This window comes from Coenobita brevimanus, chromosome 27 (assembly GCF_032717465.1).
Source record: "Coenobita brevimanus isolate Jiangsu-jjx chromosome 27, ASM3271746v2, whole genome shotgun sequence".
Classification (NCBI taxonomy): domain Eukaryota; kingdom Metazoa; phylum Arthropoda; class Malacostraca; order Decapoda; family Coenobitidae; genus Coenobita; species Coenobita brevimanus.
Window position 1 is genome coordinate 8,158,820 of NC_136980.1, and position 18,174 is coordinate 8,176,993.

Consider the following 18,174-nt stretch of genomic DNA (forward strand, 5'->3'; position numbering starts at 1 on the left):
GGAGGATATTCACCAGCTCAGACGTACAGAAATGACAATGATTAGGAGGATGTGTAGTGCGTCCCTGCATGCAAGGTCTGGGGGGGCTGGGTTTACGATGGAAGAGTTGAGAGGTAGGATGGGAGTGGAGTGTATTGGTGTTGTGATGAGAAGAGGTAGACTGAGATGGTTTGGACACGTGGAGAGGATGGGGGATGATAACTGGGTGAGGAAGGTGAGAAGTGTTAATACTAGGGGTGGGGTTATGAGGGGTAGACCAAGAAAGACATGGGACGAGGTCATTAAGTTTGACCTCAGGGTTAAGGGATTGAACAGGGAGGCTGCAATGGATCGTGCTGCATGGAGAGCTGCCATTAGGTGACCAAGGCTGACGCATGTTGGAGCCTTTAAAAACGAAAAACAAAACAGTACTCCTGTGGAAGATTCTGACGGGTTGATAGGGGTAAAAACTGAGTCTCTGATGCATTAAAAACAACAAAATTATTTTTACCCCAGTCAGAGATACGAGCCATGTCAGATATTAGGTGTGCCATAGCCTCATCCCTTGTTTGTTGAAGTAACTGCTGAGGTGGACGTTGCAGGAACCGAATGGAAAGGTGAAGGGTGGAATCATCAGCGTACGAGTGGATAGGGTTAGATGTAGCTACAGCTTAGAAGATCATTGATGAATAAAAGGAAAAGAGTTGGTAACAGGACAGAGCCCTAAGGAACACCACTGTTGATAGATTTAGGAGAAGAACAATGGCTGTCTACAACAGCGACTATATAACAACCAGAAATGAAGCTATAGATGAAGGCACAGATAGCAGGATAGAAACTGTAAGAGGGCAGTTTGGAAATGAAAGATTTATGCCAAACTCGATCAAAAGCCTTTGAGATGTCAAGTGCAATGGCAAAGCTTTTGCCAAAGTCCCAAAAGGAGGATGACCAGTAGTCTGAAAGGTAGGTGAGAAGATCGCCAGTGGAGCATCGCTGACAGAAGCTATACTGACGATCAGAAAGAAGGTTGTAATAGGAAAGATGCTTTAAAATTTTTATGTTAAGAATGATAAGAAAGATGCTTTACAATTTTCATGTTAAGAACAGACTCGAAAACTTTTGAGACGCAGGATGTTAACGTAATTGGACAATAGTTAGAGGGTTGGGAATGGTCACCCTTCTTTGGAACTGGCTGAATGAGAGCAAATTTCCAGCAAGAAGGAAAGGTACAAGTTGACAGACAAAGGCAAAAGAGTTTACCTAGGCAGGGTGTAAGCACAGAAGCACAGTTCTTGAGGACAACAGGAGGGGCTCCATCAAGCCCATATGCCTTGTTAGTACTGAGGCCAGTGATGGCAGAAAATACATCAGCTGAAGATATTTTAATGTCAGCCATGAGGAAGTCAGAGGGGGGAAGTGATGGAGGAACAGCACCGGAATTGTCTAAGGTGGAATTGGAGGAGAAAGTCTAAGCGAAGAGATCTGTTTTATCAGTAGAAGAAATGGCTACAGAGTCATCAGAGTAGAAAAGAGGAGGGAAGGATGATGAGGTAAAGTTGTTAGAAAGGTTTTTGGCAAGGTGCCAGAAGGAACAGGAAGAATTCAAGTTGGAGAGTTGAAAGCATTTAGTATGAATGAAATTATTTTTAGCAAAGTGAAGAACAGACTTAGCATTTCGGGCAGAAACATAAAATAGACGTGATTCAGGGGTGGGTTGGCTCCGGTACTTTTTATAGGTCCTCTCCTTGTTGCGGACAGCATTAGAACAAGCGTGATTAAACCAAGGCTTTCTTGCATTAGTCAAAGGATATGAGAAAGGAATGTATGCTTCCATGCCCGAAAGAATAACCTCTGTAATGAGCAAGGCACACTCAGATGGCTCCTGGCCATGGAAGCAATAATCATTCCAGGGAAAAGCAAAGAAGTACTGCCTGAGGGCCTCCCAATCCACAGCTCCAAAGTGCTACAGATGACGTTCTTTGGAGGGTCCACAGGCCGTGCCGACGCGATAGGACAGGTTAAAGTAATAAGGGTATGATCGGAGGAGCCCAATGGAGAGAAAAGATTAATATGTAAGCAGAAGGATTAGTTGTAAGGAAGTGGTCAAGTATGTTGCAGCTCTCTCCAAGGCTGTCAGGGATATGGGTACGATGCTGTACAAGCTGCTCTAGGTCATTAAGGATAGAAAAGATGAAGGCTTGTTCACCGGGTGGATCAGTGAAAGGAGAGAAGAGTCAAAGGTGGTGGTAAACACTGAAATCTCCTAGAATGGATATTTCAGAGAATGGAGAAATGGATAGAATGTGTTCCCTTGTAGAAGTAAGATAGTCGAAGAATTTTTGATAGTCAGTAGAATTAGGAGATAGGTAAATAGCGCAGATATATTAGTCAGAGAATGACAGGAGAGCCAAAGCCAGAGAGTAGAGAATTTAGAAGAATCAAGTCCAGGAACACGAGAGCAAGATAGGTTGTTGCGTACACTGTGAATGTAGGCAAGAGTAAAGTTCAGGTCTTTGAGAGAAATGAAGTCAGTGGATGTACAATGAGGCTGAATGATGAGGAAATGGAAAATATGAGTGCATTTAAGTACTTAGGTAGTGGGATGAGTAAGGATGGAAGTTTGGAGGATGAAATGCTTGAAAGGGTGCAACAAGGAAGAAAGGTTGATGGTTCTTTGAAAGTAGTGATAAGAAATAGGGAAGTGAGCAAGGAAGTAAAAAAGTCACTGCATAACAGTACTGTGATACCAACTCTAATGTATGGAAGTGAAGCCTGGACCTTGATGGAAGGACACAAGAGTGGGTGCAGTGGAAATGAGTTATTTGAGAGGCACATGTAGAGTTACGTGGAGAGATGGACTGACAAATGAGGACGTGAAGAAGCGTTGTGGCGTGGATGTAGGTGTTGTTAGAAAGAGTTAAGAGAAATACATTCAGGTGGTTTGGCCACGTGAAGATGGAGGGCGAGATACCAACGAGGAAAGTGTATGTGAGTGAGGTGGAGGGGGGGGGGGGAAAGAAGGGGTAGGGCAATGATGAGATGGAGGGATGAAGTGGAGAGGTATATGACAGATGGGGGTGTGGGTTGAGGGGAAGGCAGTGAAATGGCGGAGGACAGGGCGACAGGGAGGCGATTTGTTTGTGGCCACTCCTTACAGGGTTGAGGTGTCTGGCAACAGCCTAAATAGATAGACAGATATTGTACAGCAGGAAATAATAATAAAAAAAACAAAAACAAGACAAAGCAGAATTCTCCCTATTCTTTAAACAGTATTCTGCAAGAGTCTTAAATACTGTGATGTACTGTGTGTTGTGCTGTCATTCAATAACCATACATGTAAAGGTACAGTATTTCAACGCTAAAGAGGGATGCCTTTATGCGGTGGCACTGATATAACCATGCAGAGCAACTGCCTTGTTATAAAAACGTCCCTAAACTAGTTTCCTGTCCTCAAGAAAGACGGTGGACTCCAGGGGAGCAGTAGCTTCAGTCTCTAGTCCACCAGATTCACATTTCAAATGGTCCTGGGGCAACAACAACAGGTACCGGTAGTCCTCATTACATAATTTTCATACAAACGGTTCTCTGAATTGAAGGAAATGGCAAACTGACTTTATAGGTACTATAGAGGTTTAACCAGTGATTCACCTTTTAATGTATAATATGTACTTGGTATTTACCTGAAAAAAGGAGAAAAATAAAAAAGCTACTTCAAATGAGAACTTATTATTAATACTGATATACTTTCATGCTTAAGGGGGAACCAGTGGTTGAATCTGCAAAAACTCACCCTGTCTAAAGAAAGTTAAATTCAATAACTCACCCTGTCTAGAGAAAGTTAAATTCAAAAACTCAGTCTGTCTAAAGAAAGTTAAATGAGTTAAATAAGAAACTTCATACTGTGAAGCGTCAATACAGTATGTTGCGACTAAGAAAGTGGAAGTTATAGGTACCGGTACAGGGAAAGAATGACCTAAGAGGAAAAAAATCTCTAATCCCTTTTAACTCAATTGAAGGTGGAATGTACTCACCAAGGTCTAGTGAGATATAAGGTCTGATCATTTCTGGCTAAAAATGGGACGACTCCCCGCGTGATGTCACGTGACACCCGAGCCCGCCACTCCAGTAGGGTTAAGGCGATCAGTTGGACTTGGACTCCACTTGGGTGAAGATCCTCAGCTCCTGGCTTTTCACTCCAAGCTAGGTTAACCCCTTATGGGCGGGCAACATATCAATTATACGACTGTGTGGGGCGGCATATTTATGGAAAAATAAAGTATCAAGGAATAAGCCTAAACATACATAAATCGATGAAAATGGATGAAAAACGAAGGCAAGAGGTGTTACATGCGTGGTAATACGTCTCTGCTGGCTGTGGGAACAGGAGGGGAGGAGTGCGGGCAGGCAGCTTATCACCAGGCACACCTGCAAGGCTAGCAAACTATTCACTCATTTGCTTGTTCTTCACCACTGAACACTATCACTTATGCATTCTTTACACTATTCATTGTCTTCAGAATCTTATGTATGTGTTTTCTATTTTACTTGAACACTTATAACAATAAAACTGAAGTACATAAACTGTACAGTAAGACCTCACTATAACGGATTAATTGGGGTCCAAACCATTCCGAAAAATGTGAAATTCCGATAAAAGCGACATCCGGACTTCCCCCTGCTAATCCGGACTTTTTCCGATATATCAGACATTAGTCCAGATTGCATGAACAGTTTTTAAACTATTTTGACTAGTACTGCAGTACTTTACTGTATTATAACTTCATTACATTAATCAAATGGTATATTATATATAATAATACAGTACTGTACACTGATACAGACATGTTTTATTTACATTATTGTGGTGAACATAACTGAAGTGGCCAGGCAGTCCGGACTGCTTCAGGCTTTATTGGACTTTTTCTGATATAGGGGAATTTAGTCCGGTAACTCCTCGAGTCCGATAAAAGCGAATTCCAGTCTATTGAAGTCCGTTATATCAAGGTTTTACCGTATACAGTACTATTTTACTTGAACAATTATAACACTACAATTTATATATGTCTATTCTATTTTACTTGTTTCAAGGCTTGGGAAAGTAGGGGGCAAGACAACAGGTGACAAGGATGCCTTATCACCCAATTTCACCCATAAATTAGGACCAAAAATGGCCGGACGTTACGTAACGTCGCCCGGCTCCTCACGCATGGACATTATGTAACGTCATCTGCCCATTAGAGGTTAATGGTGTGCCGTGCAGTTTACATATGCACATCCTCGCAACGTTAAAATAAGGAAAATGGAGATAAACATTTATGTTGTTTCCCAAAGGATGAGAAATTGAAAAAAAGGTGGATTTATCTTTGTGGAAGAGATCATATTAATGTCAGCAAATTCAACTTACCAAGGCTGAGAGGTAACCTTGCAGCTGACTGGTTGTTAAAGTGCAACCATTATTAGCAATACAGGTTACAATAACTGACTGAAGAAATGACTGCCAAAATAAAATATACATTATATAGTTATTTGTGTGGATTAATTTAAAAATGGGGCCTTATAAAGTTTGTAAGATGGTCTAGACACATCTGAAATTTTGAATTCCCGGGTCAAATCAAAACACAACCAAATAAAATTTTAAGAGTAAAACACAACCATTTAAAATTTTAAGAGTACTGTACCTTGATTCTCTTCCCCCCCATGTTCAGGGAAAACAAGGTAAATGATGCCATTATGGTGATACTTTGTAAAATATAACCTTGAAATATACAGTATATTTCATTCATACATTCATCATCCAGTCCTACGTTGCCCCATGAGAAGCGTAGGAGGCCAGGGCTAGGCAAGTTGGTCCTGACATTAAAGATGAGAGTGACCAGCCTCACTTATCCCCGAGTGGCATTACATGAGCAATAAACCCCAACCACCCCTTGGATATAAACCTTCACCGGCTCAATCCAGCTGGAGCGCCGTAATTAACTACTAAACCACCAGGCACCAAAATTTGGTTATATGGTTACTACCCAGCATAGTAAATGGTTTCCTGGTGTACAGGAAACAATTTGGCTTGTCACTCAGTGTACAGTTACCCACAGGCAGAAGGAAGAGGAAAGAATGAAGGAAAGAAAGACAGAAGAGGAAGTGTAATGTCATCCATAGGCAGAAGAACGAGGAAAGAATGAAGGAATGAAAGACAAAAATATATACAGTACATATTAACACCTTTATCATCCTTAGGAAGGTGTAGTGCGGTGGTGTGTGTAGTGTGGTATATCTGATGTGGTGTGGTGGCATGTATGGTGTGGTATATCTGATTTGGTGTGGTGGTGTGTGCAATGTGGTATATCTGATTTGGTGTGGTGGTGTGTGCAATGTGGTATATCTCAAGTGGTGTTGTGTTGTGTTACTAGTGTAGTCACAGTCTTGCAGGAGCTGCTTAGCATGGACCGATCAGCCTACTGTTGTCATAATTTTTTCTCATGTTTTAAGGAAAGTTGTAAAAAGTTCACTCTGTGTTTGTAGTGCCCTCCATTCCCTCCCTTCTTTGCCTGAAATATGTGTGTGAAAACAACTGGTATGGAAGTTGAAGTAACAACAGGGAAGTGTCACAGGCTGGTGATTATGATGATGGTGGTGGATGAGGTATTGGTGATTATAATGGTAAGACAGGTATACTGTAGAAGCTGAAGGAATTACGGTAGTGATGCACTGGTGATGGTCTCTCAATCTATCTATTGCCAGATGCCGTAATCCAATATGGGGTGGCCACAAACAAATCGCCTCCACGTTTCCCTGTCCCCCGCCATTTCACTGCCCTGCTCCCAACTCACACCCCCCTCTCTCATATATGGTGATGGTAATTATTATAATGGTGATAATGATGGTGACAGTGGTAGCTGTAATCATGGTAAATGACGATGATGGTACTTATGTTTCTAGTGTCCTGTTAAGCCTTATTTGTCAGAATACCTGTATGTGTGTGATGAAATTTATAGAAGTTGATGGTGACGATGATAAGAGGTATGTTAATAGTGATGACGACGATAATGATGAAAAGCATTAATACTAAGGAATAAACAGCAATAATGTTTCATCACCATCATACTGGAAACGATCAGTCTATCTATCTATTGCCAGACGCCTAAATCCCATTCGGGATGGCCACAAACAAATCGCCTCCACGTCGCCCTGTCTCCTGCCATTTCACTACCCTGCTCCCAACTCACACCCCCCTCTCTCATATACCTCTCCATCCCATCCCTCCATCTCATCCTCGGCCCCCCCCTCCCTCCACCTCACTCACATACACTGTCTTCGTCAGTCTTTCACCCTCCATCCTCTCCACATGGCCAAACCACCTCAGTGTGTTCCTCATAACGCTTCCTATCACATCCACATCAACACCACAACGCTCCTTTATATCCTCATTTGTCAGCCTGTCTCTCCATGTGACTCCACAGGCTCCTCTTAAATAACTCATTTCCACTGCTCTCACTCTTGACTTGTGTCCTTCCAACAACGTCCAAGCTTCACTTCCATACGTTAGAGTTGGTATCACAATACTGTCATGTAGTAACTTTTTCACTTCCATGCTCACTTTCCTGTTTCTTATCACTGCTTTCAAGGAACCAGCAACCTTTCTTCCCTGCTGTACCCTTTCAAGCACTTCACCCTCCAAACCTCCATCCTTACTCATCACACTACCCAAGTACTTAAACATACTCACATTTTCCAATTCCTCACCATCCAACCTCACTGTACAATCACTGACTTCACCTCTCTCAAAGACCATCACTTTACTCTTCCCTACATTCACCTTTAGATTCCGTTTCTTACACACTCTCCCAAACTCATCCACCAAGCCTTGCAGCTCCCCTTCATCTTCACTCAACAACACAGTATCATCTGCAAACAACAGTACAGGGAGTTTCCAAACACTATCCTCTCTCACCAGGGCCACTCCAACATCCACTACCCTACCTTGTACCTCTTTTATTACCCCATCCATGTACAGATTGAACAACAATCAGACTTGTACAAATTATGAATTCAGATATTCGAAGTTCATATACTGTACCGGTACTCTGCTTATGAAGTTTAAAGTATGGTACTGAAGCTATAAATTAGGTAACATTCAGTAACAATAGTAAGATTAACACAAATATAGTTATATTACAACACTGACGAGGGCAACAACATAAATTGGCAAATTGTGGTAATGTCGTAGTTACCCATCCACTGCACTTATTTTCTCTGAACCCTCGAGAAATGTACCGTGTGACTTCATGAAGATGCGCAAGGAGGCAGAATGATCAGACCTGTTTTCTCACTAGACCTTGGTACTCACATGGGAGGTTTGATCAGACAAGGAATCAAGGATATTCATTCCTACCCCATAACTAAGACTTAATAAACTTCATCCAACTATGGCATGCTATATATCAAGCTGTGAGTAGGCCAGCTTCATTAGATGAAAACAAACCTACAACAGATATACAAGCATCCCTCGGCTCCCCTCCTATCCTCTGAAAATATGATCGTGGATGCTGGAAATGGTCAACTTCTGCCTGCACTCCACCGGGTTCATATCCACAGGAGCCTGGGACCACGACAACAAACTGGGGAACTGTCTAATCTATATGGCAAATGCTCAATACTTAACGAATTTTCGAGTTAGTCAGTTACCATACAGCCTTCACGTGCAATATTATACATATTTTGGAAGTGGTTTGGGAGTATCAAGAACTTACATAAAACGTCTGTGAAGGTTGTTAAAAATATTCAGTAAGGCCTATTTACCTTCCATGCCGTGCCCACTACAGAGGTCATAGCACTGGTCTGCATTCAGGCACTAAATAAGCATCAGGTTATTCAGGTATCATTCACCCTCCAGTCCCAGGCCAGCCTCAGCTGATCGCCAGCATTCGTTTTCGGAATCTTCTTCGTTTCGGCTGTTTGATATTTGCCTTTCTTTGAATTGGTTCTGTATTATTATTTAATTCATATTATTACATAGTCGTTTAAAGATATTTTTTCTAATTTCTTTTTTAAAGATCAGTATAATTTTCGGCACTCCCTTGGAGAGTGGTCCAGTGGGTTAAAGACTAACCCACTGTCTGGAATTTTCCCACGACACGCTACGTCTTCGTGTCTTCGTGTGTCGCCGCATGTTGCCATGAGTAACGTAGCGTGACTTAGCAATGACGTAGGTGTGACTTGAGGTGTCGTAGCAATAACTTGGAGAGATCCCGAAGACCCACTACGACACACACTGTCACCTGCCTATATTCCACCCTCCTATATGTAGCCTCGCACCGAGGATCCCGGATATCGTCGTGTATCGTCATATATCCTGATAATCTCAGCGGTAACTTAGCGGTTCCGTGGCGTGTCGTAGCTTGTCGTGGCTATGTCTTGGAGTGACGTGCAGTCAAAGTGACCGTTAATTTTTTAACTGAGGGATGATCGTAGTTGTTATGCTACGTGTCCAGAGCTCAACTCCTTGCTCTCTGTGCACGAGCGACTGGTCTGGGGTTCCCCTCAAGACCGGGTCGAGAATGAAATACCCACCCGAGGAAGTGACCCCAGGTAGGGCGCAACAACCACCCCAAGAGGCCACGGGGAGGCGCACAGGGGCCCCGATCCACACCGGCCCACGTCCCCCGCTACCGTATGCCCCGCTTCCACCCATCCAGACCAGTAGGAAGTGCATCGCCCAGGTGCATTACCCTTCGACCAGGACAGCACTCACCAGACTCGGGGTGGGACTTGTTCTCATACAGTCCCACGTAGGCCCTCGGCGGTAGAGTCCACCAGACCTGCCACTAGAAGAGGAGGAACGACCACCAGACTTCCTAGTCCTATGTATCCCAAGGGGAGCAGTGGCACAGTAGAGTCCACCGGACCTGCTGTAGAGGGAGTCTGTGATGGACCAAACTGAAACTTAGCAAATTAATCACTGGTCTGGCCAAAATTTGAACTCAGGCCCTCACGCCTCGTACATGAGCACGTTACCACTGAGCCAAAGAGAGGATCCCTACATTGGCTCTAAGCAACACGGGCATTTATACACCCCATTACAAGTCCATCGGATCTCCTTCTTCTGCAACCTACTTTCGGGAGCAGGGGCACTGGAACGTGCATTGGACTTCCCCCACCTGTAGTCCCAGGGAAGGGAGCAGAGCCTTGGTAGAGTCCACCGGACCTGCCATAGAGGGAGAATTCACCGGATACCCCTCGGCTGTGACTTTCCCCTGGCAGCAGGACAGTGGCAGAGTCCACTGGACCTGCAGCTGGAGTCAGAACGTCCATCAGACTTCCTCCTCCTGCTGTCCCCAGGACAGGTGGTGCCCCAGCAAAGTCCACCAGACTTGTTGAGCAGAAGGAAAGTCCACCGAATTTCCTTCCTTCACTACTCCGGGAGGGAGCCTTGGTGGAGTCCACCGGACCTACCAGGCAGAAGGAGAATCCACCAGATCTCCTTCCACTGCCCCGGAGTGGAGTCCCAGCAGAGACCTGCCAAGCCGAGGGAAAGACCACTGGTCTTCCCTCGTTAAATACTCTGGAGGGTCCCGCTGAGAGTGACGTCCCTGGCTCGGCCCGCTCCTCACGCTCCCCCTGTACCACTAAGGGTGGAGATTGTTCCCCTACAGAGTTCCTGCTGGAGAAGGTCTGGAGCAGATCAGTTATGAGCCTTGGAGTCCTGTCCCTGCAGCCGAGCCCTCAACGCCCCCAGCAGCTGTCAGACTCCACGGGAGTGAGCAGCCGCAGATGATTCCTGACGGCCTCACCCTTCTGACGAGACTGCAGCCCCCGACCATTGAGGGGCGCCCTGACAACTCTGGGTCCAGACCAGCCTGGACCCTCCACCGGGACTCCCACCACAGCCAAGGGCAGGCACCGAGCAGTGTGCCTACTGGCCCTATTTGGCCTCAGCCCTGAGGGCCACCACACTTCTAAGCCCCCCCCCCCAGGAAAGGGCCTCCCATGACGCTGCCCCTCAGCCTACACCAGATGCCTGAATATGCAGCCAGAGAGCAGCGCCTCTCCTGATAGTGCACCCCTGATGGCCCCCCCCTCCCACACCTGGCCGCCACCTGCACCTACCTGTGAACTAGATTTTGTGTTTTACTACTGTACCATATAGTGTTGTACTGTGTTCTATATAATGTGCAAGTCCACTGTATTTTTGTAGGTAATATACATGTTAGACTGGTTAGCCATGTTTGAGCCCTCTTCCTTTGTTGCATGCCCTGGCCTGGTCCTGAACAAAAGAACCCAAGTCCATGCCCATATGCTGAGTTCAAGAAGTTGAACCCAGAATACTCTGCATAACATATAGCATGCAACCAAAGGAACAGGGCATAAAAACTTAGGTCAACCAACCTTACATGTATATTGCCACAAAGATACACAGTACTAGACACAATACAATGTACAAATTAAATACACTCTCTGAGACATAGAGGACATGGGTTGGGCTACCAGTGACTGGGCAGCTACAGGTGTCATCCAGGTGTGGAAGGGGTCCTGTCAGGCATGTTCTCCCGCAGGAAGCACGGGACTGGGTCGTCCGAGGTGGGCTGCTGGGCAGTGTAGAGGGAGGCCTTTCCCTGGTGGGGCCTTGGTGGGTAGGTCGGCCCACAGGACTGGGGCCAAACAGGGCGAGCAGGCGTGCTTCCTTGTGCCTGTTCCTGGGGGAGGACTGCTCATTGGTGAGGCTGGGGAGGTCTCAGCTGGGAGCCCTGGGGACACCTATGTGTGGCTGGGGGCTGTGGCCTTGCTTGGGTCGAGAGGCCGTCAGGGACTGCCTGCAGCGTCTCTTCCTCCAGGAGTCCGAGAGCAACGGGCGACATAGGGGCACTGTCTGCAGGGAGCTTATCCCCGAACTCACTATGGGTCTGCTCCAGATCCTCTCCAGCTGCAACTCCGCTGGGGGTCTAGCTCTTTGGGGAGACCAAGAGGAATGTCCCACTCGGCCTTTGGAGGGGTGAGACGAGCAAGAGATTTACCCTTGAGGTTCATTACAAAGGTAGCAGATGAGGGACAGATGGTGGCCATTCCCTCCCTGACAGGCACAGTGGGCGCTGCTGTGGTTCCACTTGACCCTGGGACAGCAGGTGAGAGAAGAATGGAGGCCGTTCTCTCCCTGGCGTGGACGGTGGCTGTCGCTGTGGTCATGCTCCCTGTGGAGGCGGCAGACAGGGGAAGGACTGTGGCCGTTCCCTCCCTGGTGCAGACAGTGGCCATCACCACAGTTCTGCCTTGCTCTTGGACAGCAGATGAGAGAGGGATGGTGGGAATTCTCTCCCCAGCACGTTTGGTGGCCATCGCTGTGGTCCTACTCCCAGCAAAGGATGCAGGTGAGGGAAGTAAAATGCAGCATAATGTCCCAGTGAACACCCAGACACCCCCACAAGGAACCCACAGAGGAGCAGCAGCCGTGCGCCAGGACTCGGTGTGACAACAGCCTAAGTCAGCCCAGGCCGCGCGTCCCTATGACCTGGAGCCCGCCTGCCATCACCATAGCAGGAATACCACACTACCTTTCGGGCGAGCCTTCACCAACCAGCTAAGGGGTGGAGCTGCCTATCCAGCTCCTGCCAGCACCCCAGAGACGGCCTGTAGCTGCTCACCCCTCTTTAAGGAGATGGCCTGTAGCCGCGCCGAAGGTGTTCCCCCTGAGACGGCCTGTATAGCAGCTCCCGCCTTCGTCAGACGGCCTGTATAGCAGCTCCCGCCTTCGTCAGACGGCCTGTAGCAGCTCTGAAGGTGTTTCCCCTGAGACAGCCTGTAGCCGCTCCGCCACATGTAGCTGATGCCTGTTCCCCGACCCCTGACACAGAGGGAGTCTCAGGCATAGAGGAGTATTGGAGAGGCCTGGTAATCTCACCTGGCCTCTGCTCCCTACAACTGGCTCTGGAGGAGACCCACCTGACGGACCTTGATGCAGACCGGTGCCGCAGCCCCTTCCTGTCGGCACCGCCAAGCCCCGGGGATTGCAGCCCTTGGGAATCCCAGACCGCCCCCAGAACTCCTGGGCGGGAACTCCCCACACCTTGACAGCGGAGGCCCTCATCATCCGTCAGGAGCCTGAATGACTGTTTCAGGCAATTGTTCGGCCCCAGTCCTGAGGGCCACACGTCTGTCCCCAGCCCTGATAGCGCTGGACTTTTCGCCACCCACAGCCCTGGATGAGCACGGACGCCCCTGCGTGTGGTCCCGTGCCCTCTGAGCACGGAGGCCCCTGGTGGTGCCCAGCCCCGTCAGTAGCAGAGCTGTGTCGCCCCTCCGCCCGCGCCCCTGGCACCTGATGCAGACCAGGGTGACCCTAACTGTGAAATATCAGTGATCAAACAGTGCCTAGGTAGAACAGTGAATTTACCATGTAGTAGGAATCAGCAACAATACCCAGTGTTGCAGAGAATAATAGATACAGTGAACAGTGTACAGAATAATACAGTGTCAAGATCAAAGTGGTAGAGAGAGTGATAACAATTAGACAAAGGCAGAATACGAGTGGAGGGTAATTAACACGCTGCCATCAGAAAGTATCTCATACTACCATAATCAAAATCAGACCTCAGTGCCTTACACCACCCTCCCCATTGTGAATTAACCTTAGCAACTCCACACGTATAGAAACCCTAGACTTCCATAATTGAGAACGCTCTGCATTAAGTGCTATTCATTGCGATGTAAAACAGTATCCTGCGAGATATTACTGACCATATGTAGATATAAGTGTTTATAATCGCCCAGTATACTTGTGTCTGTAACATCTACTCATTCCCCTGTCTAACTAAGCAATACACGTGTAAGGTTGTTGCCTGAAGTTTTTGTGTCCTTCCTCTCTCTTATCTGTCTAAGCCCCAGTCTTGAAAGAGAGCCCCGCTATACACTAGGCGTTTACGGAACGGGAAGCAAAGCCAAAGACACCTAGCATTACACTGGTGGACAGCGGTGGTTCTTGACCCGGGCGTATGAGAGAGGTAATCAGGAAATACCGGAAAAATGGCAACCAAACCGCACGTGCCATTGCCTAAGTTCGACCCTGAACAGTATAATGTTCACACATATCTGGCGATTATTAAACCTTTGCTAGATATCAGTTTTGAAAATGACCAACAAAAAATTGCAGTTACACTCCCACTGCTGGGCAAAGCGGCGGCTAATATAGCACCCAAAATCGTCCCGGAGCTTACCTGGCAGAATTTCACGAGACTCGTGATCCAAGCCATCACCCCATCTCTAGGGAAAGTGGTGGCACTATCCCAACTGGATAGTTTGCCTTTCGATGGGAATCTAGATGATACCTTAATCCGGGCAAGACGCCTGGTCACCTCTGCCTACCCGGAGGCAGATGACGAAACCCTGGAACAACATACCTTTAATACTCTCCTGAGAGTGCTCCCCAGTGTAGTAAAAGAGCACTTTACGATCCATGACCCTACAGGAGACATGGATAGAGACGTCCAACTGATATGGCGCCTCCTGACCTCCCGCCCTGCACCCCAGCAGATCATCGTGGTGAGGAAGTTTCCCATCAAAATTCCGGCTCCCCCAGTCAAGCCACGTCCGCCTATGCCCCGTACCAGCCCCACCCCAGCACCTAGCCCAACTAGGGCACACCCCACACAACGGCGCCCCGCCCACAGGGAGAACCCCAACCTCATCTTAGTGAATCCTTGGGAATTCTCGGTGTGCAGCTCCAGGTGCCCACTGCACGATATCCGGGACCAGTTAAAGGCTGAGCGTCGGAAAGCTACCACCCCAGGCCAGCACAAAGTCTCCTCTCTGGAGGACGAGGCAATAGAGGACGAACCTGCACCTGTGGAGGAGACTGACCCCGGGGAACAGGAGCTGGAGCAAGAAGGAGGCCCCAGAGAGCTGGATTTTTAGGCCCGTCCCCGCACCCTCCCACGGCGGCGGGGGCCATTTCCCCCAAATATTGCCCCCCAGTTTACCACAAGATGAAGCTGAAAGGGGTGAAAGCCAAACTTCTGGTCGATACGGGAGCGGCCAGATCCTACCTTAATAGCCATTACTTCTCCCGTCACAAGTTGACCTTTGGCCCACTCTGCCCCACAGCCACTCACCTTGTGGATGCGGGGGATGGCCCCCTGCCCATTCGTGGGGAGACACGGACCCCAAAAGTCGACACCCACCAACCGGTGTCAACCCAACACCAGTTTATAATATTTGACTCCTCCTGCCGGAATTACGATGGATACCTGGGGTTGGATCTGTTGCAGAAGTTAGGAGCCACCACAGATTGCCGCAACAGACAGCTCCAGTTCCGTGCACTCCCCGCCCCCCCCCCCAGGCCGTCTGCACCTGCACGCCCTGGCCCTGGCCGGAAGACTCTGTCCCCCCCTCCCTTCCTCCCCCTCTTCTCCCCCCACCACCCCCCCTCCCTCTTTCCCTGCCACCGTTTCTGCCGCGGTCCCCATTCCCCCCACCATGAAGCTTGGGTGCCCCTTAACCGGCCCTCCGGCCCCTCCGTCCTATTTTCCCCACTCCTGCTGCCGGGAACCCTCTTGGCCTGCCTTCTGCCCCCAACCTTCCTTCCCCCACATCACATGGCTGTCCGGATCGCCAACCTTGCCCCCTCACCCCTCACACTCCCAAAAGGGCTCGTAATCAGAGAGATGGAGGAGGCCGACCCCTGCACCCCTTCCCCTTCCAACTCCCCCATCCCCCTGCTCCCTATCCCCGACCATCTCTCCGCCCATCAGTCAGACACCCTTCGCCGCCTACTCCTGGATTTCCAGGACCTGTTTGCAGCAGGACCAGCGGACATTGGACATACTATTTACCTGGCTCACGAAATTCATACAACGGGCCCACCGATCAGACAGCCATCCCGATGGAAGGACCCCAAACAGAGGGAAGATGAAGACCACCAAATGCAAGAGATGATCGAAGTTGGAGTCATCTCCCCCTACACCAGCCCCTGGTCCTCCCCTGTCGTCCTTGTAAAAAAGAAGGATGGCACGATGTGGTTCTGCGTCGACTACCGCCGACTTAACGTCATAACTACCAAAGACGCCACTCCAATCCCACGCATTGATGATTCCCTGGATTCCCTGTATGGAGCCTCCTGGTTCTCAACCCTGGACCTCCAGTCGGGGTATTGGCAGGTTCCCATGTGACAGGAGGATCGAGGCAAAACTGCTTTCTCGACCAGCAACAGGAAACATTACGAGTTTAACGTCCTGCTATTCGGTTCTGCAACACCCCCACCACCTTCTCCAGGTTAATGGAATCCGTCCTCAGCAGTCTCACGTGGGAAATCTGCCTCGCATACTTGGACGACGTCATTGTCTTCAGCCAAACCTGGGCCGACCACCTGCAGCACCTCCGCCGGGTTTTTACCAGGATCCGACAGGCAGGCCTGAAACTCTGGCCCATCAAGTGCATTTTAGTCGCCAGGACCGTCTCGTTCCTGGGGCACGTCATCTCCCAGGTGGGAATATCTCCTGACCCTGACAAACTCCGCGCCATTGCGGATATACCCCCACCACAGGACGTCCATGGGATCAGAGCCTTCCTCGGCTTGACGTCCTATTACCGCCGTTTCGTGAAGGGGTTCCCCCACATCGCCAAACCCCTCCACGACCTGACCCGTATGGGGGAGCTGTTCCTCTGAACAGACAAGAGACGAGCTGCCTTCCAGCAGCTTAAAGACAAGCTCGTTTCTGCCCCCATCGTGGCCTTCCCCGACTATGCCCTCCTGTTCCGCATCTATACTTACGTCTCTCTCCTTGCCATTGGCACTGTGTTAGCACAAGTCCAGGAGGGCTGCAAACACATCATCACCTGTGCCAGCCGTACCATAAATCAGGCGGAGAAAAACTATGCTGCCACCAAACGGTAATGCTTGGGCATAATCTGGGCGCTCGAGCACGTCCAGGCATATCTCCCCAGGACCCAAGTCACCATCATTACAGACCACCAATCCCTCCAGTGGTTACGAGAATCCGACACCCACAACGCCCAGCTCATCCAATGGCGCGAAACCCTGGAGGAATTCAATTACGAGATTTCATACCTCCCCGGCAAACTCCATACCAACACGGACACTCTCTCTTGGCTCCCCATCCACGCCGCCCAGCCCGAACCAGACGTCCTCCAACAGTGGCATTGCAGGGAGCAGCCCCCTTGGATTCCTCACCACCTTTTCAAAAAACTGTATCACCAGGGCGACCACCTCCTAACCCCATCAGGCCATATCCTCCTAGACCCTGACACCACCCATGACACCCTGCAACACCTTCACACCCACACCGGCATTCACCTGGGTACTAAAAAACTGTTGCAGGTGTTCAATGACACCTACTGGGTGCCCGACCCTTCCGCCCTTGCCAAGAAAATTATCCAAACCTGCCGTGCCTGCGCCCTTGGTAAAGACATCACCTGCACCGCAGGACCATTGGGCCATATCACCGCCCACAAACCCTGGCAGCTGCTAGCGATTGACATGGTAGGGCCCTTACCCCCAAAATCGGGCGACAGATACGTCATCACTTTCATCGACACATACTCCAAATTCATCGTGGCCTTCCCAGCGAAAGAACACCATGCTGTCGCAGTAGCCGACGCCCTCCTTCGGCACGTATTCCCCTATTTCGGCATTCCCCAACCAATCCACTCAGACAATGCGCCCGAATTCACTGGTAAGGTCTGGGAGGAACTAGCCCATATCTTTGGATACAATATCTCCCACTCCTTCCCCTACTGGCCACAAGGAAATGCAGTGTGCGAGTGCAGTCATCATATGCTGATGAACCAGCTCCACTCATGAATAGAGGCGACTAAAGATGATGACTGGCCCGCCCCCGTATGAATCATACAATGGGGCATCAACTACTGCCCCCGAGAGGACGGAATTTCGCCATATGAGTGAATGTTTGGAGAAACACCCCTCCTTCTACCCCTCCGGCAACACCTACAACCTCCCGCCTCCACTCCCACGACAGACCCACTACACCAACTCAGATGCCATTTGACCCACCTCCAACACAACCTAGACCTCAGCCCCAACACTGCCTCTAACCCCTACAAGCCGGGTGACACAGTCATGATAGCTCAGCTCCCTACCCTCCACAAGCTCGCACCCCGCTACACAGGACCCCACACCATCACCCGCATCCCTAACCCCTATCAGATCATCGTTAATTACCACGGCACTCCTCG

The 18,174-nt window shown here is 49.0% G+C and overlaps 1 protein-coding gene across 1 annotated transcript in view; it reads right to left on the reverse strand.

Annotated features, from left to right (window-relative positions):
- The window catches only part of LOC145394563 (alpha-ketoglutarate dehydrogenase component 4), a 28,989-nt gene extending 19,937 nt beyond the window's left edge, over positions 1-9,052 (reverse strand). The window contains exon 1 of the mRNA XM_080268404.1: positions 8,776-9,052. Coding sequence (XP_080124530.1) covers positions 8,776-8,820 — 45 coding nt within the window. The 5' untranslated portion in view covers positions 8,821-9,052. The remainder of the gene's footprint in view (positions 1-8,775) is intronic.
- Positions 9,053-18,174: the final 9,122 nt, after the last annotated feature.